Source organism: Gossypium hirsutum, chromosome D12, assembly GCF_007990345.1.
Source record: "Gossypium hirsutum isolate 1008001.06 chromosome D12, Gossypium_hirsutum_v2.1, whole genome shotgun sequence".
Classification (NCBI taxonomy): Eukaryota; Viridiplantae; Streptophyta; class Magnoliopsida; order Malvales; family Malvaceae; genus Gossypium; species Gossypium hirsutum.
The window spans coordinates 40,664,702-40,687,465 of NC_053448.1; the positions used below are offsets into that span (position 1 = coordinate 40,664,702).

The window sequence follows — 22,764 nt, forward strand, 5'->3', positions numbered from 1 at the left end:
CCAAAACGAGATGATGGATAATGTGAGATATCTCCGCCAAACCTCCAACCTAACGAGCTTCTGAAGTACTATAAAACGAAGGAAATAAAACAGAGTAAGCTTAAAAGCTTAGTAAGTTCGTATAACGGGAATTTAACTTACTATTCATTTGCATTTAAGGTAAGCATACAAAATACATCCAAAGCAAATTGGCCAATTGCCTAAACACATATCCTCATCAAGCATGTTAGTCATGTAATTCACATGAATATCAAGAAACATGTATGAGCTCATCAATATTCAATTCCCACATACATGTATTTCTCATTTCAAGTATCCGTGAACATGTACATATTATATCTTTGTATTTCAAGTATTTCTCATAGTAATTCATCTTGAATTCATATCATCTCATGTCGGAACTTTACCCATTGAATCATTTAAAATATCGATGGATGCAAGGGTAGTACACTTGAAGTGTACGAATCTGAAATCCGTCAATTCATATTCGGGGGTGCTCATTAGAGCACATAAACGGGAAGCTTTCTCTCTCGAGCCATATAACGGGAAGCTCATGTGAGCCATGTAACGGGAAGCTTATCCGGGATGTATAACGGGAAGGACATAAGAGCCATAATTAGGAAGCCCGTGTGAGCCAATAACGGGTAGCTCTAAAGAGCCATTAATGGGAAGCTCCAGATAGCCATATATCGGGAAGTTCAAGTGAGCTATATCGGGTAGCTCCGGGGAGCCATTAACATGAAGCTCACAAAGAGCCTTTAATCGAGAAGCTCACGAAGAGTCATATAACGGGACGCTCATAAGATATGCGGTGTGTCTACAACACATATGCAGAATCACAACCGATCAAAATGCTCCGAAGAGCTATTAATGGGAAGCTCACAAGAACCATATAACAGGAAGCTCGAGAGGGATAAATGTCGGGACGCTCATGAGAGCTAATAACAGGATGCTCTTTCGGGCTATGGTGTGTCCATAACATATGCATGGCCACAACCAATACGTGAAATCTTGTATCCATCAAATTTCATTTATTCAAACGAGACTTGATATTTATCGGGCCTTGTCGGATATGTAGTCAATTTCATACAAGATAATTACACATTTCACATACATAACATTCAATTCAAACATATAAATTCTCAATTTAGTTACACGAACTTACCTTGACAAGTGTTCGTGAATTATAATCTACTCATCCGATACTTTTTCTTTTCCTCGATCCAATTCTGTATTTGATCTATCCGGATCTATACAAGTAAATTTAGCTCAATTTAAAACAATTCATACTTAATTCAATCCAAATTCATATCTTAGGAAAAATTACCATTTTACCCCTATACTTTTAATTAATTTTGATTTTGTCCTTAGGCTCAAAAAAATGAAATTCATGCAATTTAATCCTTATTCCAAGCCTAGCCAATTTTTACATGTCACAATAACAACCCATATATTTCATAAAATTTAGAATTTTTCCATAAATTTTACAACTTTTCAATTTAGTCCCTAAATCACAATTTCATTAAAAATTCCTTTACAAAAGTTGTTTATCTATCAACAACCTTTCATTTTCTACCAAAAACTTCAAAATTTCAGCATACTCATCCATGGAAAAATTTTAATACTTTGATAACTTTGCAAATTAATCCCCGAGATAGCTAAATTAAGCTATTATGATCTCAAAAATATAAAAATTACTAAAAACGGGACAAGAAAACATACCTAATTGATCAAAATAAGTTTTTCTATCTTTAAGCTCTCAAACTTGGGTTTCCATGGCTTTTTATTTAGGAAATATGATAAAAATGATGATATTTTCATTATTTTATTACTTATCATCTTTAATTATTTTTACTTTCCAATTTAGTCATTTTCTTTTCTTAATTTTCCATGGATAAATTATCATACTTATCTACTAACTCCTCTTAATGGTATATTTTCCATATAAGGACTCCAATTTTGAATTCCATAGCTATTTGATACTTATAGCTACAAGAACTCAACTTTTGCATTTCATGCAATTTGGTCCTTTCATCAATTAAACATGTAATCGGTAAAATTTTCTTAACAAAATTTTTATACGATATTCATTTCATAATGCAGATCATGAAATAATATTAAAATAATTTTCCTCCCGGACTCGGATTTGTGGTCTCGAAACCACTGCTCCGATTTCACTAAAAACAGGCTGTTACAACATGAGACTTAGGTTGTATTTTCTTTTAGCATGCATGACATTTAACTTGATTTTAGATATCGAAATATGAAATTTAATTAATTATGCATGAGTGTTGGTAAGACATAGAGTAGAGTTACCTATAGATCGGGTCGAGCCAAGATCAATCTGTCCAAAAGTTCATATTACCGTTCAAGGAATAATAAAATAATATATTACATATTATTTTGTATATTTTATAATTAAATTCAAATAAAATCATTTATTTGAATTCAAGTTTAACGGACTTGAGTCGTGAACAAAAACTTATTATACAAGTCCCATCCAAGTTGGGCCAAACTACTCGCATCACTTGGTCCATGAACAGTTCTAATGTAATTTTTGTACAGTAGAGAGGAAATTCAAAATTACACCTAAAATAAATTAAAAACAGGATAATTAGTTATTTAATCCTATAAAACAGCGAATCTTGGCATTTTGACTCTCCCATAAGCTTTTAATTTTGCTTTGAAAAATACCGTTTCATTTACTGATTCTTTTCCCTTAAAAAGCAAAAATAAAAATAAAAATCCCATAATTTGATGTTAAAAAACAATTACACAAGTTACCAACAAAGTTTAATCTCTCCCATATGGAGTCCAATGCCAAAGCCTCTAGAATCGTTAAGGTTCGTGTTACCGATGGTGAAGCCACGGATTCTTCTTCTAGCGAAAAACCCGAGCATCGGAGAGCGAAACGGAACGTAAACGAGATCAGGGTCGAAGATTGTAAGAGCAATCTTTCAAGTATGAGATCAAAAAAGCAACAGCAACAATGTTTGTCTAACGGTGTGAAGTACCGCGGGGTTCGGCGAAGGCCGTGGGGAAGATGGGCGGCTGAGATCAGAGATCCCACGAGTCGAACAAGGGTTTGGCTCGGGACTTACGACACCGCTGAAGAAGCTGCATTGGTTTACGATAGAGCCGCGATTCGAATCAAAGGCCCTAACGCTGTTACAAACTTCGTAAAACCGCCTTCCACACCGGAGATTGAACTCGAAACGGTTTCTGAGTATAATTCTAGCCAAGAGTCCCAATCTCTTTCTTCACCTACATCGGTTCTCCGATTTCGGGCCAACGAAGAAACTGAACTTCAAATAGAATCTGAAGATAACTCACATGCCGATCAAGTCCCGAAAGATGCAAGTAACCTTTCAGATGAGTATTTGTTAGCGGATTGTGGTTTATGTGATTACTTTAACAATGATAACCCTGCACCAATATTTTTCGAGCAAATGATGCTACCAGAAGACAACATTTTTGAACAAGATCGTGTTGATATTTCTATTAAATTAGATGTTGATTTTGGGTCTTGTACGTGGGATGTCAATAATTACTATTAGCATCAAATTGTTGTTTTCCGTCTTTCGAAACATTTTAGTTGATTCCTTCCAACTATTATTTTTATATCAATCAGACTTTTCCATCAATTTTTCCGTTAGTTTGAGTCGGTAAAGAGTACATTAAATTTAATTGGCATTATATTTAACATGTTATATCCAAGGATTTGATTGATATGAAATTAATATATTGAGGACTAACGTTTTGAAGTTTAGAAACCAAATTAGGATCTAAGTCATAATTTGAGGACATTTAGTGCAATTAACCGTTTATTAAAATGAAATGATAAATTCCAGTGGAAGGTTAGATGGTTTTCTCTCTCTCTCTCTTTTCTTCCTTTTCAAGGTATGTTTCTCCACTACAATATGAAAAGAATTGCTATGTAAATAGGTAAGTTCTTGTTATTTCAAATAGGTTTGTTTCTAAAATAGAATATCTAATAATTATAAGAATATGTAATTATCATATTAATGATTGCACTTTTATCTAATTTATTTTTATCACTTAATTGGAAAAATTAAAGAAAAAAATAAGGAATTTAAGTCGATTTTTCTTGCATGGCAGCCACCCAGCAAAACCATCACCCATTCCCGATAGTTGGATCACAATGGTTACAAAATTTGGGCCACTAAATTTTGTAACCATTCAATCCAATGGTAAATTAAAAAAAAAAAAGAACTATTAGATCATAACGGTTAACAAATCTTACATATTTTAAAAATGTGAATGTCACTGTTCCGTCTCAATCACAAACATATTTTCCGCCTCCAATTATAGATGGTAAGAATTTTTGTTTTGTTTTATTAATATCATTATTAATTTGTTGAAATTTATTTAATATTCTGATTGTGTTTTCTATTTACATAATTAGGACGAAGATCGCATTATTCAAACATATGTACACTATTTAAGTGTGAGAGCACCATGCATTATAGAGTGGTACTTGAAAGAGGAGGGATTTTTACACGTGTCATGTATGCTCGATGGGGCTATATTGGAGCCTATACTTATCAGTGCTTTGTTGGAGAGATGGAAACCTGAAACACACAAATTCCATCTTTCGTGCAATGAGTGTACAATTACACTCGAGAATATGACATTACAACTCAATCTACTTGATGGAGCAGTTGTTATAAGTGTATCACACGTTGAGGATTAAAGCCCAATTTGCTAGTAGCTACTGGGCAAGGTGTTAAACAAGTTTAGAGGTGGTTGAATATATATAATAATTAGAAAATAATTTCAAACATCTCAATGAATCTTCTAGCGAGGTGGAAAGGCAACAATTCGCTTAAGCATTTATACTGAGGTTGATCGAAGGTCTTCTAATGCAGATAAATCTCGGACTAAGGTACATTTAAGGTGGCTCCTACATCTAATTAACCTAAAATATTGGTGAACCAATGATTGACCTGTTTGACCATTGATCTGGTTCTAAAAATATTGCATTGATACTCACAAACTACTCAAGTTCAACTTGAAAAAAACTCGAACTCCTTCAATAATTGATAAGCTCGAGCTCAAGCAACTCGAGCTATTGGTCAAGTCAAATTTGAGCTTAGTAATACTCGACTCAAACAACTTGTAATATGTTATTGCCCTTAATATATATTATTAACCCTAAGCTTAATTATCAAATCGATATCGAGCTTGAATGTGTACAAGCTTAATCAAGTTCAGGTGCAAAAATTGATAAACGAACTTAATTGAACTCAAACTTAAATAACTTATTTATATCTCAAGCCAAACTCCAACTTAAAATAAGTATTCGGTTAAGCTTAAATCAAATATCAAACTCTAAATTTTAAACCGAATTCAAGTTACCAAAATTAGGATATAAACACCTACCAATAAAACTGTATTTAACCAACAACAAAAAAGTAAAAATAAATGGAAACCATCCACCCATTACCTCATGAAAATAAATAAATAAAGGTTCATAGATTTAGCCACAGCAATCTCCAACATAAATGAATGTCTCAATTCCTAATCCTAAATAAATAAATCAAAAGAAGGTGTAGGAGGAAGCATCTAAAGGGTGGATAAGATATGTGAGCATCAATGCCACAAGCATTAGCACATAAGCAATCCCTTGATCAATTGAAGTTCCTGCCCAATATTAACCAAATTTAATTATTTACAACTTCATTTTAAATATGGAATATTATCAGTTGGGAGAATTAAAAATATACAAGTGGGTTTTCATTAAAATAATATAAAATTAATAATTATTTACTCAAATAATATGATATCCAAATTCATCTGAAATGATGATTTGGGCAGAGACAAATTTAGGAGACTAGTAGGGGTCTGGTTATAAAAATTGTACTTTATTCTTTTAAAATTATAAAATTTGATTTAATCTTTTAATAATTATAAAGATATAGACTATAAAAAATTAAAATTTCATTCAGCCTCCTAAAAATGGTTCTGACTTCACCCTTGAATTTGAGATTTCAAAATAACAAGTTAGATAAGACAGAATTTTTGCCACCTTAGAATTCACCATTTCAAATGGTAATAATATAAATAATAATAAGATTTAACTATACTCTCAGTTCGTGTACTCTTTTTATATTTGGAATCTAATTTATCTACTTTTGTTTCAAGAATTGAAACCCTAATTTTTTAAATTTCAAATTTAATTGTTAACATCATTAAAATAAAAAAGCTCGCTTAGTAGCCATATAATTAAAAACAAATATTGTATTGAACCTGAATTTAACAAAAGAAATTTAATAGTGTTAATAACTAGACTTGCATTTTTAAATCCCAAAAGTGAAGAAAAAAATCGAAATAAAATTATAAAAGCATGGAATTAAATTTCAAATTCACTTAGTAGCATATAAAAAAAATTAAAGTTGTATTTATAAATCCAAAAAGTAAAACAACTTATTTTAAAAAAAATAAAAGTACAAACATTGAAAATATTTTAACTTAATAAAAAATATTTTGACAACATCCTGTAAAATATTTTAATTTTTTAACTTACTTTAAATTTTTTAAAATTTTTTTTTATTTTCTAGTGAAACGTGCAGCAGAAATTGAAAATACTTTATAAGTGGTTTACGATATTGTTTAAATATTTGATAGAATAATTACTCTCATTATATATTAATAAGAATAAAATATCATTTAGTCCTCAAATTTGACATCTCTTATTATCTAGGTCCCTGGCTTTTTTTTTATCAACATTAATCTTGTAAATTGACAAAAAAAAATTTTAATTTGGTCCTTGAATATAGATTTTGTTAAGGTATGATAGCATGAATCTTAAGGAAATTTAAGTTCAAAGATGAACTTAAAAAAAATTCAAATTTTAAGACAAACAAAAAAGTAAGAAAATTATCAAGTTGAAGAAATAAAATGTTGCTTTTATCCCATATCAGAGACCATCAAAACAGCAACATTTTAATCCCAGAAAACACACTAGACAGGCATTTACTTTTTTTATGGCAAAAAATTCTAATGATATTTAGAGGAAACAAACAACAAAATGAAACCAGTATTCCAATTCAAGAAAAACATATACATATATATATATTGGCTTATGCTTCAATATCAATAAATAAATAAATATAGAACTAAGAGGAAGAGAGTTCCCAAAATTTCCGCAGATCTAAAGAAGAGAATTTTTTTTTTCTATGAGAAATACTGAAATGGCAGCCAACAAGAGAGATCTAAAGACCCCAAAAGAGATTGTTAAAAAAGAAGAAGAAGAAGAAGAAGAAAAAAGAGTTACCATCACTTGTAGGAGAAGGAGCTGGTGCAGAAGCTTGAGCCTCAACATAAGGTGAAACAATGGCGAAAACAAGAGCCAAAATAGCCATTACACCCATAAAACCTCCGTAAGATATCTCTGCCATTTTATTACACAATTTACTAATAATTTTCTCAAGGGGATGAGGGTGTAGCAAGTGGGGAATAAGTGAAAATATGAAAATAACCCAAACAGCCACAAAAATGTAGTTTGGAGATGAAATTGGGGTTTAAATAAAGAGGCTGAGGGTGTTAAGAGGAGGCCAAGTAAGGTTGAGTTTAGATGAGTGAATGTAAAAATAATAATGGCCATAAGATTAAATATTGAAACCATATTGTAACAGACAAAAATAAATTAAACACATAGTCCTATCCATCCAAACTCTCACTAAGTGTATGCAGCAAAATTGAGCCTGTTAATTTGAATAATATTGAATCTTTTTTTTTTATATCATTTTACTGCTACCGTCCAAGGTTGATGATTGAAATTGTGTTCATTTCTGGAGTGCATGTGCGTTATCATATTATTTTTAAAGGTGAATTGTAAGGCAAATTGTATCAAAAGTTACTAAATTATTAATTTATTTACATTTTAGTTATACAATTTCAAAAAATTATAAAATAGCAATTAAACTATTAAAAAATTTTCATTCAAGTTATTAAATTATTTAAAAGTTTTTATTTAAGTTATTAAGTTGTTAAATTTTTTTTTAAAGTACAACTAGTAAACTTTAAACAACAATTTAAAAACCAATACAATAAATCAATATCTATCAACAAGTAAAATATACCTTACATTCAAGTCGGTCTAACAACCAATATTGAAAATAAAAATAATAATTTTAATTAACAGATTCATAACATTTAAAATTGTTTTGTGAAAAAAATGAATTGTAAAAAAAAAAGAACGAAAACTTTCAATTAAACAAAAAACGTAAGTAGAAAAAGTCACATAAGGATAATTTTATTATTTCAATAATTTAAATAAAAAATTTTAAATAATAAAAATATTATATATTTTTAGATTAAATCATCAAAACATAAATTTCCTAATAATTTAATAACAAATAACAATAAATAAATAAATAAAAAGAGAAAAGCTTTGCACGTGAAAATCGGTGGACAGGGAATAAGGATCCGTCAATTAGAGAATACAGCTTTTTTACTTTACCCTCTCTTTTTATTAACTTTTATTCTTGGACGTACCTTCATTATCAACTTTGTTGATTGGGTAGGGACACAATTTAAAAATTCAAAATTTAAAAATAATTATTCATGTAAAAATAAATAGACGATCAACGAATATGACGCACGCACTGTAGCGGACAAAAGACTGACCGTCCTTCCATCATTGCTTGATTTCCGTCTTTTGCTTACAAATGCTAGGAAAGTAATGCGCAGTCCATGCATTATTGTTTAAAATAATATAACAAAAATCTACCACAGCACATGCATTACTCGCATCACATGACATGTAATAAACTAATTCATAAAGACCGATAATAAACACAAAACACATATATAAATGGAGAAGATTTTACTCACATCAATATCAAATTATAATAATTTTATATAGTTAATATTTTATTAATCTAACTTATTCAATATCTTTATCATCTCAATTAAAAATAATATAAGTATCACGAAAATCTTTGTACTAAAATTCAAATTACATTTTGACTCATTTACTCAAAAAAATAGACAAATTACTCTATATTTAGATCGAAAAACAAACTGCTAACATGACTAACAATATAATTGCATAGTTACACGTCATGTCATATATACCTCGTTGTGATGTACAAGAACCAATTTTTAACAAAAAGACCAATTTGCTTTTTGATCTATAATGTATAAGAATTAATTTGCCTATTTTTTTAAGTAGAGGAGACAAAATGTAACCTAACTTCTAGTAAAAGAGACTCCATAATACTTTTACTTATTTTCTTTTATATATATATATATTCAAGCGTCACTCATAAGTTTTTACATCAAATAATTAGATATTTTTAATTTATTCAAAAACTTAATATATGAAAATAAGATTGTTAAAAGTATTATTCATATGAAAATTCATAAAAGTGTGTATAAGTAAATCCTTTTCCTATACAAATATATGTCTAAACTTTATAAAAAAACATAAAATACCTTTAAAACGTTTATAACAAAAAAAAAATACACGAAAATGACATAAACACTCAAATCCCAACAATAATTAATGCATGCAGAGTATTTACACAAGAAGTCCGGAAAATCATGTAAAATATCAACAAATAAGACACAGAAAGATATTCAAACAAATATATGGATGGACCATAAAAGAATATAGAGCACAAGCTATGTTGAACCCACGCACATGGATTGGATGATAAACAGTAGTGGAATGATATTTCTTGGTCAAATGATTTTAAGTACCTAGAATAAAAAAATAAAATAAAAACTAAAAAATATATCATATTACATGCTATGTTTCAATAATCCACAACACTTGTTTTCCTTTTTTGACAAAGACAAAAATGACACAGTTTAATTTATTTTTTTACAATCCACTCCCCAGAATGTTCCTAATATTAATGCGGGTATCCTGAAAGAAATTTCAACCAGGTGACCTTTTATCATATAGTTTTAGGAAAAGTATAACAACAACAAGAAAGAACTGGTGAAGCACGAGGCCGTTAAAGGTAGGAACTTGAGCAGATTCTATATATCAACTCGAGAACAACATTGAAACCTACGGCAATGACAATGATTGCAGATTCTATATCGGTTTGAGCGCGTGTTCATGTCTCACTAACTCGAGCCTAAGTAACACAATTGAGCTGAACAACTTATAGTAGGTACTATTGCAAACATAGATAAAGTAGCTTTAACAACACAAAAAACCGACTCTTGACTGGAGCTATCTCCAAAAGAATCTAAATGTTGCAATGATTTCCTCCTACTTTTCAACATAAATAACACCTTATGGTCCTTACCTGAGAGAAAATACAATTCTGTTCACACTTCCAGTTTCGGATCCAGTGTTCCCGAGGCATTTCCTTCTGCGGTTAAACTATGGCCAGGATCCTACATAAAACATTGTTATCAGTGACGGTCACAGATGCTCAAAATTGGAAATGTTACGACCAGCAAGGCATATACCTCCATTCCCCATTTGATATAATCTGGTGACTCACAAGCCTTGTATTCATCAACCAAACTTTCAATTATATCCCTTGATTCATCAAACTCTGAAAGATCATTGTCCTGTTCACATTTACGAACAAAGTAGGACAAAACATCATCATAATGCAATTGCTTTAGTATCCAACTGCAAAATTTGATTTGATTTTGGAAGCAAATGGCATGTAGCACAACTAAAAAATGGCACTAAATATTTTATTCATGGAATTCAGATCTTTAACCAATCTATAGAAGCGACACATGCCCTGCTCATAGGTTTACAAATTCATGCGGTGCATGTAAATAGACATGGTAGCAGCTTATATGTACATTGCATAAAAACTCATGCATGCAAGACGTGTGTTTATGGGTTCATGTAAACACAAACAAAAATCTTAGTGGAAGCAGTCAGAAATAGGAAATGGCATAGAAATAAAACCACGGAAGCAAAAAAGCTGGTAACTCACAGCAAACATTGGGAACTTCCGGTAATTGTCAAGAAACGCTTGCTTCTTTCTTAACTTCTCATACTGGCTCAAACATTTGCTGAAGAGATGTCGGATACTGGTGTGGCTTGCTAGCATAAGACCACTCACCTGATCCGTACAAAAACATGCTCAAAGTTGTTATTATTAAATTCAGGCCAAAACGTTGTGAATTATTCTGTATTGCAGCAAAATAAGCAATCTGATCTTGAAAGACAAGAATTAGAGTTGTTACCCTATGGGCAGTCTGAACATATGGGGACTTTCTAGAAAGAGCAACCTACAAAAACACCAAAAGAACAAACAGATGATATAGGTTGGTTCAGATATCATAAGAAAGAAGAAGCAACAAAAGAGAGCGTCAACTATCAAGATACCTGAATACTTGCAGGGCCCCACTCAATAAAATTTACTAGCTTTCTTTCACGAATCCTCTGTAGACTTTCATGCACCTGATAAAAGACAGGAAATTATTTAGCATTAGCAGCCAGAACCGGTAAGAAGATGATACTGAACCATAATAAAACATGTCAAATGCCTAACACTTTCGAAAAATAAAGTTATCAAACTAAAATAAAACTTTTAGTGTAACAGTCAGCAGAAGAGCAAGATGTCTGGTAATCTTGATAAAAGAAAAAAAAATTGCAGCCACATTCAGAGGCAAAATCTTAGAACTACACCAACCTTATGACAGTTTCCACTTCTTTAAGCAAAGATATAACTAAAACTGCTAAAGAATGCAAATGTTATTGTAATGGCCAAAGTCAACAAAAATGTCATCAAGGGCTTGCTCATTATTAAAAAAAAAAGAGTAACGAATAAATGTGAGACTTGATAGATGTATTTCCTGCAAAAGTTATAGAATTTCCGATAAAACCATAATTACAATACCTGAGTAGGATCTACTTCTCCCTGAATTATATTAAGTATTGAAATATACTTTGCTTGGCTAGCTTCTTTTGTGCGTGCGTAAGAGGAAACCATGATATTTTTTGACTGCAAGAAAGCTTATGGTCAGAAAATTGCAATCTGTTCCGCAAAGAAAAGACAACTTACATATCTTACCTGGAGAAGTCTTCTCATAACATCAAGGACAGTAGTTTTGCGTATCACATTGGCCTGCCAAGAAGAGAAATATTGGCATCAGATTGCAGAAAATTTCTTTTTTACAAGAATACAAAACAAGACTAAAAACATGAGTATGACATGAGTATTGAACTCACCTGGCGCTCTACTGTAAGTGGTGTGTAACCCGTCATAAGAAAATGACATCTTGGTGTTGGAATTAAAGAGGCAAGAAGACCAACCAAATCGTTGTTCATGTACCCTGGATACCGCAATGTAGTTGTGCTTGCAGACATTACAGTGGAGACCAAAGAATTTGTTTGAGCAAATGTAGGATTACTTAGATGTAAACGCTCCACAGCAATTCTATTAAGTGCAGTATTGTCAAGAACAACAACACAATCAGCATTTACAGTTAGTCGCTTGAGAGTCAAAAGTGAGTTGTAGGGTTGGACCACCACATCACTTGTCTCCATCTGATTAGGAAATACACTATATGTCTGGACCAGCTTCTTACTGTAGCGATCATTCAGAGCCTCCAACAGATAGGAACCCATACCTTCATTATAGAATGAGAGTAGTCAAGTTTGTAACCAAGCTGAAGTCTACAAGAAAATTTCACTAGCTTATGACGAATATACTACTGTCTATTGTCCTAATTTAGCAGCCAAATCAAGCAACCATATGTCGACATATCGACAAAAAGAGAAAAAAATAAGCTTTAAATCATCAATTAAAAATCCTTGATTGGCCAAAAGAGATGGATAAAAAGACAAAATATGAAGAGAAGAAGAGGAAACCTGAGCCTGTCCCTCCAGCAATTGAATGACATAAAACAAAACCCTCAAGACTATCACTTCCATCAGCTTCTCTGTCAATCATGTCCATTATATCCTCTTCAACACCCTTCCCCTGTACCAAAATCATGACACAAGGAACTAGATTTTGATAAAAGATTAATGATTGAAAAGAAAACTAACACAAAACACACATGTCATGTAAGATCTTTACACAGGAATTTACAATATACTCAATTATCTATAAACCAAGCAAAACATGAAGATGGAATGGAAAAAATAAAAGCCTGCTAACCTCGACATTTCATGAAACCATTTATCTATTCTACTGTAAATAATAATTACTGTTAGTTGGAAAAAATCCACCACAATTTTCCTAGCATGTTAACTTGAAATAATGTGAAGAAGCCGCCACAAGTTTCTGATTGTCGTTCAAGACAAACTATAATGATGAGATAAACACAATAGGAAAAGAAAGTTCAAATATTACTTGAGTATAAGCAACAATGAACTTCAATTACTAAAGTAGAATAAAGTTGAACACAAAAGAAAACACGAGTGAAACTACCTGATGATATCCACTGGCCCAGTTGTTTCCAGCACCTCCACCATGATCAGAAACAAAGATGTTTTCATGATTGTACAGGTTCCGGTAATCGCTATTTTGAATTCCATTAATCACTCTAGGCTCCAAATCTATAAGTAAAGCACGTGGAATATAATGCTGATCGTCAGCTTGGTAGAAAAAGACATCTTTCCTGTCACCTCCCTGCATCAACCATGCCAATCGAATCAAAGACATTGAGAATCGATCCGTTTAACTCGCTATAACTGACTCGACTCACTAGTCACTACGTATTCTTTTTACATCTCACATAAAATTATCTAAATATCAACAAATTTAAATTACACCGTAAGCTATGCCTAATGAAACTTCAAGACTTAACCTACAGCTTAATTAACAAGTAGATTTTCGCAAATTCATCACAGACATTTCATCCTCACTAAACCTGCGAAGAAACTAATAAATCAACATGAACTTTCATAATTAACCGGAGAGTGAAGATTTAAACTAGAAATTGATAATAAAAAGTAATAGTAATAAGAGAAATTTTGAAAAAGAATAAGAGAACCTGAGTAGCGAAATCTTCAAGTATGCCTTCTTTGCTTATGCCGTGTTCGAGGCAGAGCTGTTTCCAGAACTCCATGCCGATTTGGTTCCCACATTGTCCAACCTGCAGTGTTATGATTTCTCTCGGCATTATTTTTTTTAGCTCTGTTTACTTTTTCTTTTCTTTTTTTTCCTTTCTACTGAAACTAGGGTTTGGAATTTCGGATCAAAATGGGGGAAAAGAGTGTTTGGCGCCAGAGACTGAAAATAAAAACAAAAAGAAAACAGAGATGAGGGAAAATTTTAAAAGAATGCCTATTTGGCTGTTTTCTTATAGTAGATAGGGCCAACTACACCACAGCCACCTAAATCTCGTCATGGTTCGGATCATCTAGCTCGACTTGAAAGAACTTTGAAAATTGAAAGGAGTTGATTAAAAATATAGGCTCAATAAATAGACTTGAACAAAAAGTAAGGTTCGTTTTTCAAATGGGCCAGGCTTCAGATAAATTTTTTTTCTCTGGGCTTAGCCCGATCCAAATTTACAAAAAAAAAATTGTTGCTTTATGTTGTTGTTTTGTCACTATTTTGGTATCATTTCATTATTATATTATTACTATTTTATTGTTATTGTTTTGATATTGTATAACTCTTGCTTTATTGTTAATTGGGTAAAATACAAAAATAGTCACTTTTGTTTACATCAGGTTACATATTAGTCATTTATGTTTGAAATGTTACGTTGTAGTCACTTACGTTATTGTTTTGTTACGAAGTGGTCACTTTACCGTTAAGCTCCGTTATCTCCCTAACAGTGATCCTACATGGCAATCAAAATGGGTTTTAAATGTCAACTTGGATGTCCTATGTGGCAATCCAAATTAAATTTATTTACTTAAAAACTTATCTTCATCCTAGCAACTGGGCATCCAAGTTGACATTTAAAATCCATTTGGACTGCCACGTAAGACTATCGTTAGGGAAGTAACGGAGTTTAACGGTAAAGTGACCACTTCATAACAAAACGATAACATAAGTGACTAAGACGTAACATTTCAAATATAAATGGCTAAAATGTAATTTGAGGCAAACAAAAGTGACCATTTTTGTAGTTTACCCTTGTTAATTTTGCTGCCATTTTAGAGGTATTTGCTTGCTAAGTTACACCTATCTTAGTGTTATTTAAGTATAAATAAATTTTTTTTAATTTATTTTCAATTTGTTGGGAAAAAAATTATTTTAATGTTTTTAGTGTATTTGATTTATTATATTTTTTAATTTTATTTTGATATAAAAATAATAATATAAAAAATGATATTGGTGGATCGGGCCAGGCTCAAATTTTAGCATTCTCATCCGAGTCGGGTTTAGGCAAAATTTTAGACCAATTTTTTAGATCGGCTCAATTCTGGGCCTAAAATTCTATTGAGGTCCAATCCGGCCCATAATCACCCATAAGCTCACCTAACTATGGGTCATTTTCTTTTTTAGTCACTCAACTATGATTTTTTTTATATTGGTCACCCAACAATGGATTTGTTTCTTTTTTGGTCACCCAAATATGAATTTTTTAAATTTGGTCACCAACTAAACAAGATTATTATTTTTGGTCCAGTTGAAATTTTGATATAATAACAAATTTAGCCCTCAACTTTTACATTTTATTTGATTTAGTCATAAATTTAAAAAATTAACCGAAATTTACAAATGGCCTCGATTTGATCCTAATTTTAAAAAATGCTAAGAAATATATAAAATACAAAAATAATTTCAACAAATATAATAATAAAATTAAATTTTATATTGATATTAATATTAATATTAATATAAAACTCCCCACCGTCCCTTCTCCCCCACCCCGTCCCTCTTCTTCTTCCTCTCTACTATTGCTACTGCTGTAGCAGAAAACCACAATGGTTTATGCTTTCTTTCTTTTATTGTCCTCAATGAGTAAGCAAAGCAACAATGGTTATTAAAAAGAAAATTGGATTCCTTAACTTGCAATAGATCTCCAGATGATTCCATGGAGATACTGTTTCAAGATAATTCTTAAATACCAACAGTCACCATGCTTATGAAATTTCAAAAACATCAACAGCAGAGGAGGGAGAGGGGGGAGGGATTTGCTTAATTTAATTTAATATTAATATAATTTTTATTTAATAGTAATATTAATATAAGATTTAAATTTGAAGATGTTTATGTATTTTAAGATTTTATATATTATTATTTATTGTCAACAATATATTTTATTTTATATATATTTTAAGTATATTATTATTTTGAAAATATTTATGTATTTTTATATATTTCTTTGATTTTTTTAATATCAAATTGAGACCATTTATAAATTTTGAGGGTTAATTTTTTAAAAATTATGACTAAATTGATATAATATATCAATGTTGAGGGCTAAATTTTTTATTATCTCAATTTTTTAAGTATCATGGCACCCTTCTATTGGTGCAATTAAGGAAATGGACCAAAAAAAAGACAATCTCAAATAGTTGGATGATCAATTTTTAAAAAAAAAATTATAGTTCGATGACTAGTTTTAAAAAACAAATCATAATTGAGTAACTAAAAAAAATGGCCCATAGTTGGGTAGCCTATAGTATAATTTACCCTAAAATATAATAGAGTGGTGAGAAACGAGCCTGCTCTCTTTTGAGTTAAATTTAAATATTATAATTCATCTAGAAAAGCTTACGAGTTTAATTGAGTTTTTACAAATAATATAAAATTTTATAACATATTGTAATTTTTTAAATATATTTTTATGTAAAATTACAGTTTTTACCATTGTTTTATAGAAACAACTTAGTAAGAACGAGCTTGAATGTGAAAGAGCTTCGTTAAATTTGGATATAAAAATTAATAAATGAACTTAATTAAGACTCAATATCAAATAACTCAATTTAAACTCAAATTTAAAAATTGATTTTCAAGCAAACTCCTTTTAAATATCAATCCTTAAATTTTGAGCCGAATTCAACCTCGAGCTTACCATTATTTAAGTTGACCTTGATCAGACTCCTAAATACTCGTGTGCTTGGAAAATTTTTTCATAACAAAATATGGACTAACATGATTTAAATTATAAGTTACCCCTTAAATATTAAAAAGATATTAATTAAATATTGAAAGCCTTAGTATTGTATCCGAAATTTTCATCAATCTATTCACCAAGTTAGGTGTTAAAACTAATTCCAATATGACATTCAACATAACTATAAACTAATACCACAATTTTAAATTTAGATCATAATTTAACCAATCCGATGAAATTATAGAACATAATTATTTAAAAGTTTTGAAGTATTTATATAAAAAAAATGCATTTAAGTATAATAAAATAACTTTTAGAAATTTTAAACTTCCTATTTTAATATAAACCAAAAAAAAGAAAAAAAACTTTTCTTTTAAATTATAATTAATATCATTATGATAACTTTTTTTTATCTTTTCCTTCTTTTATATCAGCTTTAAATTAAAAAACACATTCAATAATATTAAAATATAAACTTATTATCATTCCACTTATATATTATTTATTAAAAAATTAAAAAAATTTGTTAATATGAAATATTTTCACACCCATATTGTCAGTGTGACAAAATCTAATATATACACCTAAAAACACAATTAATAGCATTATTTAAAATATAATAAAAAACCTATTGTTCTATTTTTATTAAAATATACAAATAATTAAAAATCGTAGCATTAGAATAGGATTAAGTGGGGAATACTGAGTCAGGTGAAAAAAAAAAAAATTGCCCCAACTCTACTATCGGGTTGTTTAATGAATTTGGCTTCGATTTAGTCGTACTAGAATTAAATTGTAAACACAGTGTACACCTTGGGTCTAACTTGTAAAAAAAAGAAAGAAAAGAATCAATAAAACTTAAAGGTGAATACTTCTTTATTTCTTTTCCAACACACCAAATCCAAGTGGTACATGTAATAGGTATACGCATCTAATTTGAGCTTACATTTAATGGCTAGGTTGACAGAAAGACTTTATTGATATAATATTAAGACTTTAAAGACTCAATTAGAGGATTTTAAAATACGAGGACCAATTTAAAATCTAAACCATGGTTCGAATACTTATGATGCAACTAACCCTATTAATAAACAAACAAAAGTTAGTATATAGAAAAATGGTGAACCTTAGTATATAGAAAAATGGTGAACCACCAATGATGGTTTGATTTCTACCACAGCTAGCAATACAATAGCTGAAATACCAAAACTGCAGTAATTAATCTACATTTAAATGAATGTTTTTAATAAACAAGGGTCTACTAATAATTCAAAATGCAATGAAAAATGATCAGTTGACCTTTGTTACAACTAATCCCTATCATGTCATATGGTTTCAACTATAAATATCTTACTAATTACCTACTGGATGAATTTCATTTCCTAGTGTAAAAAAAAAAATGAAATATTAATAAATTAATTTTCATACTATAAATACGATTTGATGCGATCGACCGGAACATTGACGAGGCTCTCTGGATCGGATTTGATTGCTGGCGGGATGTCTACGAGCATATGGGGAGGGGCGAAGTACATATGTAGTGACATCATACAAACAATGATTCCCAAGAAAAGCTGCGATGACGCCGAGAAAACAAAAATATATGATCCAAGGTTAGAGAAATGGTTAAAATGTGGCAAGCAAGTTTCTGTAGTTTCAAGAGCTATATAAAATTATTAAAACAGAAAGGGTTAACAGGTAGATTACCCAACAAGTTGATAAAATATTCTGGACTACATGTGTGTTTGTGTGGGTGTTTACACTTTTTCTTAACAATGAAAGGAAACATCCAGGTTTGGAACGCGAATTACGAATTACGACACACTTACGTATTAAGGGTGGTTAAAATACCTGAGAGGTCCCTGTATTATAGGGATTGGATCAATTTTGTCCCAACACTATTAAAAAGAATCAAATAAGTCTATATAAAAGATGTCTTGAAAATTATTTTTTGATTGTAGTTCAATTCCAAACAAAAGATTTTATTTACAAAACCATAAAAACATTGAAAATATTAACTCCGTTAAATAGTAAATGATATTTTTTCAAAACAGTAAATGTTAACTCTATTCCAATTTGGCCTTATTTAATTTTTTTAATAGTATAGGGATTAATTTAATCAAACCCCTATAATAAAGGGACCTCTAAAGTACATTCACCTATTAAGGGCTTATCTAGTTCAGACAACAGTTGATAAAACGATTGTGGAATATTTCTGTGTATGTGTGCATGCGAGTTACTGAGAGAGAGAGAGAGATCTCCAATCCCTCTCAAATTCGATAATGAGCAAACTGGTCCCTCTCAAAAAAAGCGGAGCAATTTAGTCCTTGTCAATTTAATCACAATTGTTTCAGTAAGAAAGCTCGCTTGATTTTGATGGATCCAAGTTGCAGACTTTCGAAATTATCAGGGACTAAAATTGCTCCACTTTTTTAGTGGGACCAATTTACTTAATATCAAAATTGAAAGGGTCTGGAAAGGTCTTTTTACCTAAAGTAACACACCTACATACAAAATTAAAGGCTGGATATCTTGCTCAGACCACAGCAATGAAGCCTACCTGAAGTGTTGGCTTGAAACTGAAGAGGAACACAGACAGAACCATTGTCAATAGCATGGCCATCGATGTGGAATATACCTAAAAGAATAAGTAAAAAGCAAATAGTTGTTGTTAGAGAAATTGGGGAAAAAATAAAGAAAATATGAATTTACCATCCAAAATTGCAATGATCATACAGCATAACAAGGAGAAATCTCCGAGTTCAAATATAAAAACACAAAAAATATATGATGAAATGACAATCACCCTATGCATACGTAACCACAAGCAGAATCAAGCCAAAAAGAAGGTACCTTGACTATATTGTCAGCATATTTCATTAACCATGAAACCAAAAGCCCGGTAGAACCTAGATTTAGCACAACCAACCAAGTTGTGATGCTGTACCCATTAAACAGCCGTTGCCACCAAGGTCCTTTCTCAAATCCACCTCTGAAATCATCCACTACAAGCCGTGCCATATTGAAGATTGAACCAAAACTGGAAGAGGAATGTCGAATCAGAATAAACCAACCAATGATCATATTGATCACTTTAAATGACTTGAACTTTGCAATGAACATTTTGTAATAGTAAAAAGGGAACCTACGTGTACAACTGTATGTTCTGCCAGTATAAGCTGTCGTTGTTCTTCTTCATCAGGAATTCCGTATAAACACCAGCCAATGCCGAAAGACAAGCAGACAAAATTCCTAACATGTATCCTTGAATCGGTGCTGAGAACAGGGAGTCACACGAAGCCTCTCCACATCCTTTGACCTTGATAAGACGGAAGGATATTTGAAAACTAAGTACTCCACTAAATTGTTGACATAAAAGCGTTCGCACAAAAACAAAACAAGAAATTTTAAAATTTTCTAGGAGATAGACCGCTTCAAGGGCATATATTATCGGTCCTAACGAGATACAACAGTTTCCTACAAAGAGATATTTCATTTTTAACTAGTTTTCGCTTCTCACCTTCCCATCCCGAAAATTCTCCAACAATATACAAAGCATTTTATTCACTTAACTCACTGCAAAGAAGACCATCATATTAACTAGTTTTTCCAACTTATTTCTCATTCAATTTCTCTATAGTTATTCCAAATCTAGCAAAACCATTGCTTGATTTCTCATTTCTCACATGGGATTCAAGTTTTAACAAATCAAAATACATTACAGGCTAATTTTCCAACACTTGAGAAATATCAATCCCAAATCAAAGTGTAACTAGTCTTCTAGTGCAATTATCATTCATAACATCTTAACCAGCCACAAACTTGCATCGATAACCGCTGCAGTGCAAATCACAGTGCGAAAAACATAAACAGTTAGTTTTGAATCCGGAGTATACCTGACTTGTCGTTGTTCCAACAGCCAATAGAACAATCGCCATCCATTGTAGATTTGAAAGCTTCTTCTTAAGAAATAACCTAAAAAATCATGAAACAACAACAACATCAATGAGCAACCCCAGTTTTGTACATTAAAAAAAAAGTTCCAAAATACAGAAATTAATAGTAAGCACACACCTGAACAAAATCCCAGTAGTGACAATCTTCAAATTACCCATTATCTGATACGTCGATGTATCAACATACATAAGAGTAGCAAACTGTACATTATTATGGATCAAGTAAATAACTGAAGGAATAGGAAACAATCTAACACTCTTCCAATCCGTTGTCATTTTCGGCGGCGGCGATTTCTTTCGTTCTCTCCATAGAAAAACACTTGATACGATAAGCTTTAAAAAAAACAAATCTATATTAAAAAAAAATAACAAGCCATTTAGATCTAAATTAAGAAAATTCAAGTGAAATTTTTAAGGAAAAAAAGTTACCTTAAAGACCTCAGCAAGGAAAGGGATGGTGGCGTAATCGTATTTATATTTGCCATTGGTCTGTGATAGAGTTGTTAAGATCCCCTGCAAAATGTAAAAGATGAATGTATAGATCTGATCGTAATTTTATAGAGTGGGATAAGCAAAATGAAAAAAAAAAAGGGAGAGGGGGGAATTAGGGTTTGAGGTTTACTAAAAACCTGAGAACTGGTGAGGATGGTGAGAAGAGAAGCTACTAAGTACCACTTCATTATCTTTTTTTTCTAAAACAGTGAGAGGGAAGCAGTTGAACCAGTGTCAGGGAGTTGACGAGGGAGAAAGAATAGAGAGAGACGGGATCGTTCGAGCTACTCAGTGATCCAACTGATACAAGGTCAGAACGCCGTCGTTCCGCCTGTGGTGTTTAATTTCTGTTAGCTGTCGAACTCGATTTGATTAATCAACGTCCGAACTCAGTTAAACTTGATTTAATCATAAAAAATTAATAATCAAATCATTTAACTAAAATCTAAAAGTATTTAAACTCAAAACAACTCAAAATGGTAAATTAATTAAATTTAAATATCCAGTTTCTAAATTTAAAATCATGGAATAATCCAAAATTTTTAAAAACTAATTTAATGTATCAATTTGGTAAAAAAAATTATTTAGTCCTTTCTAATTTCGACTTTGAGTAGAACAGTCCGTATTAAAAAAAATTAAAGTAATCTATAATATATTTCATTAAGTGTGCATAATTTGAATTGATATAATTAAAATTTTAATTTTCAATATTTATATATTTTATTATTTTTATTTTTATTTTAAAAAATTCGAGAAATTTAATCTCAATATCTATACATTTATAGGTAATTTTGTTAATTAAGATCAAATTGATAAATTGATAAAGGATATTAACTAATTTACAATTTTGAAATTAAAAAACATTACTCAATTTCGAATAAAAAATATTTTTACCTATTAATCTAAAAATTTACTTTCTGCTAGAGATTAAAATACCTCATTTGTCTTTTTCGTTTGACATAATATTTCTACTAGATTTCATCGAATCCACAGTGAAAATGAGAAAGAATGGTAACAAATTTACATTTTAAAATTATTGAATAAGTGTTGGATCATATCTATGGTATGAAATTAAATTATTTTGGTTAAAATAATAAATAATGTTCTATTAATTTAATCGGTAATTTCATAGATAATGGAATTGGAACTCGTAAAAACAAAACCATGGATAATAACATCCTTGAGTGTAATCATATCAAGCAGAGTCCAAACTTTGAAATTCAAGATTCTATAACTCAAAACATCAATTTCTAAACTCTCGTTCAGCTCATAATCGAGCTAATTCATTCCTAATTTACCTTTTTATATAATAAGAAAAGATGTAATTTCATAA

General features: G+C 30.8%; 4 protein-coding genes across 6 annotated transcripts; 1 reads left to right on the forward strand and 3 right to left on the reverse strand.

Annotated features, from left to right (window-relative positions):
• The first annotated feature begins 2,194 nt into the window (after positions 1 to 2,194).
• LOC107945872 (ethylene-responsive transcription factor CRF6) lies at positions 2,195 to 3,644 on the forward strand. The gene has a single exon (XM_041106711.1). The coding sequence runs from the start codon at positions 2,808 to 2,810 to the stop codon at positions 3,555 to 3,557; it is 750 nt and encodes a 249-aa protein (XP_040962645.1). The 5' UTR covers positions 2,195 to 2,807; the 3' UTR covers positions 3,558 to 3,644.
• Positions 3,645 to 5,436: 1,792 nt separating this feature from the next.
• LOC107945874 (arabinogalactan protein 20) lies at positions 5,437 to 8,028 on the reverse strand. The gene is made up of 2 exons (XM_016880028.2): positions 7,298 to 8,028; positions 5,437 to 5,664 (listed from the first exon to the last, which is right to left on the reverse strand). The coding sequence occupies exons 1-2, from the start codon at positions 7,419 to 7,421 to the stop codon at positions 5,561 to 5,563; spliced, it is 228 nt and encodes a 75-aa protein (XP_016735517.1). The 5' UTR covers positions 7,422 to 8,028; the 3' UTR covers positions 5,437 to 5,560.
• A 1,720-nt stretch (positions 8,029 to 9,748) lies between these two features.
• Positions 9,749 to 14,350, reverse strand: LOC121203509 (tubulin gamma-1 chain). 2 transcript variants are annotated; one of them, XM_041106713.1, is made up of 12 exons: positions 13,957 to 14,350; positions 13,392 to 13,592; positions 12,827 to 12,938; positions 12,185 to 12,585; positions 12,027 to 12,080; positions 11,853 to 11,957; positions 11,339 to 11,413; positions 11,197 to 11,241; positions 10,944 to 11,072; positions 10,456 to 10,560; positions 10,290 to 10,380; positions 9,749 to 9,898 (listed from the first exon to the last, which is right to left on the reverse strand). In XM_041106713.1, exons 1-11 carry the CDS (start codon positions 14,083 to 14,085, stop codon positions 10,312 to 10,314), a joined length of 1,425 nt encoding a protein of 474 aa, XP_040962647.1. In that variant the 5' UTR covers positions 14,086 to 14,350; the 3' UTR covers positions 9,749 to 9,898; positions 10,290 to 10,311. The 2 variants fall into 2 exon arrangements, with proteins under 2 accessions (XP_040962647.1, XP_040962646.1); XM_041106712.1 differs by having other exon boundaries at positions 9,749 to 10,380.
• Positions 14,351 to 17,835: 3,485 nt separating this feature from the next.
• On the reverse strand, positions 17,836 to 21,837 carry LOC121224121 (CMP-sialic acid transporter 1). Of its 2 annotated transcripts, XM_041106714.1 has the most exons (8): positions 21,569 to 21,837; positions 21,369 to 21,452; positions 21,058 to 21,272; positions 20,880 to 20,958; positions 20,133 to 20,302; positions 19,837 to 20,023; positions 19,544 to 19,621; positions 17,836 to 18,557 (listed from the first exon to the last, which is right to left on the reverse strand). In XM_041106714.1, exons 1-8 carry the CDS (start codon positions 21,617 to 21,619, stop codon positions 18,411 to 18,413), a joined length of 1,011 nt encoding a protein of 336 aa, XP_040962648.1. In that variant the 5' UTR covers positions 21,620 to 21,837; the 3' UTR covers positions 17,836 to 18,410. The 2 variants fall into 2 exon arrangements, with proteins under 2 accessions (XP_040962648.1, XP_040962649.1); XM_041106715.1 differs by lacking the exon at positions 21,569 to 21,837 and having other exon boundaries at positions 21,058 to 21,289; positions 21,369 to 21,424.
• Between the last annotated feature and the right edge of the window lie 927 nt (positions 21,838 to 22,764).

What these genes read in the sequence shown, in the direction of transcription:
- LOC121224121 (XM_041106714.1), bottom strand. Translation starts at nt 21,619, where the DNA reads ATGAAGTGGTACTTAGTAGCTTCTCTTCTCACCATCCTCACCAGTTCT. An exon ending in CAGAACATACAGTTGTACAC is followed by an intron (nt 20,024 to 20,132) that starts GTAGGTTCCCTT and finishes TTCCTCTTCCAG; the next exon opens with TTTTGGTTCAATCTTCAATA. An exon ending in ATGCTGACAATATAGTCAAG is followed by an intron (nt 19,622 to 19,836) that starts GTACCTTCTTTT and finishes TTATTCTTTTAG; the next exon opens with GTATATTCCACATCGATGGC.
- LOC107945874 (XM_016880028.2), bottom strand. Translation starts at nt 7,421, where the DNA reads ATGGCAGAGATATCTTACGGAGGTTTTATGGGTGTAATGGCTATTTTG. An exon ending in TCCTTCTCCTACAAGTGATG is followed by an intron (nt 5,665 to 7,297) that starts GTAACTCTTTTT and finishes AATATTGGGCAG; the next exon opens with GAACTTCAATTGATCAAGGG.
- LOC121203509 (XM_041106713.1), bottom strand. Translation starts at nt 14,085, where the DNA reads ATGCCGAGAGAAATCATAACACTGCAGGTTGGACAATGTGGGAACCAA. An exon ending in TTGAAGATTTCGCTACTCAG is followed by an intron (nt 13,593 to 13,956) that starts GTTCTCTTATTC and finishes TGGTTGATGCAG; the next exon opens with GGAGGTGACAGGAAAGATGT. An exon ending in GGGGCCCTGCAAGTATTCAG is followed by an intron (nt 11,242 to 11,338) that starts GTATCTTGATAG and finishes GTGTTTTTGTAG; the next exon opens with GTTGCTCTTTCTAGAAAGTC.
- LOC107945872 (XM_041106711.1), top strand. Translation starts at nt 2,808, where the DNA reads ATGGAGTCCAATGCCAAAGCCTCTAGAATCGTTAAGGTTCGTGTTACC.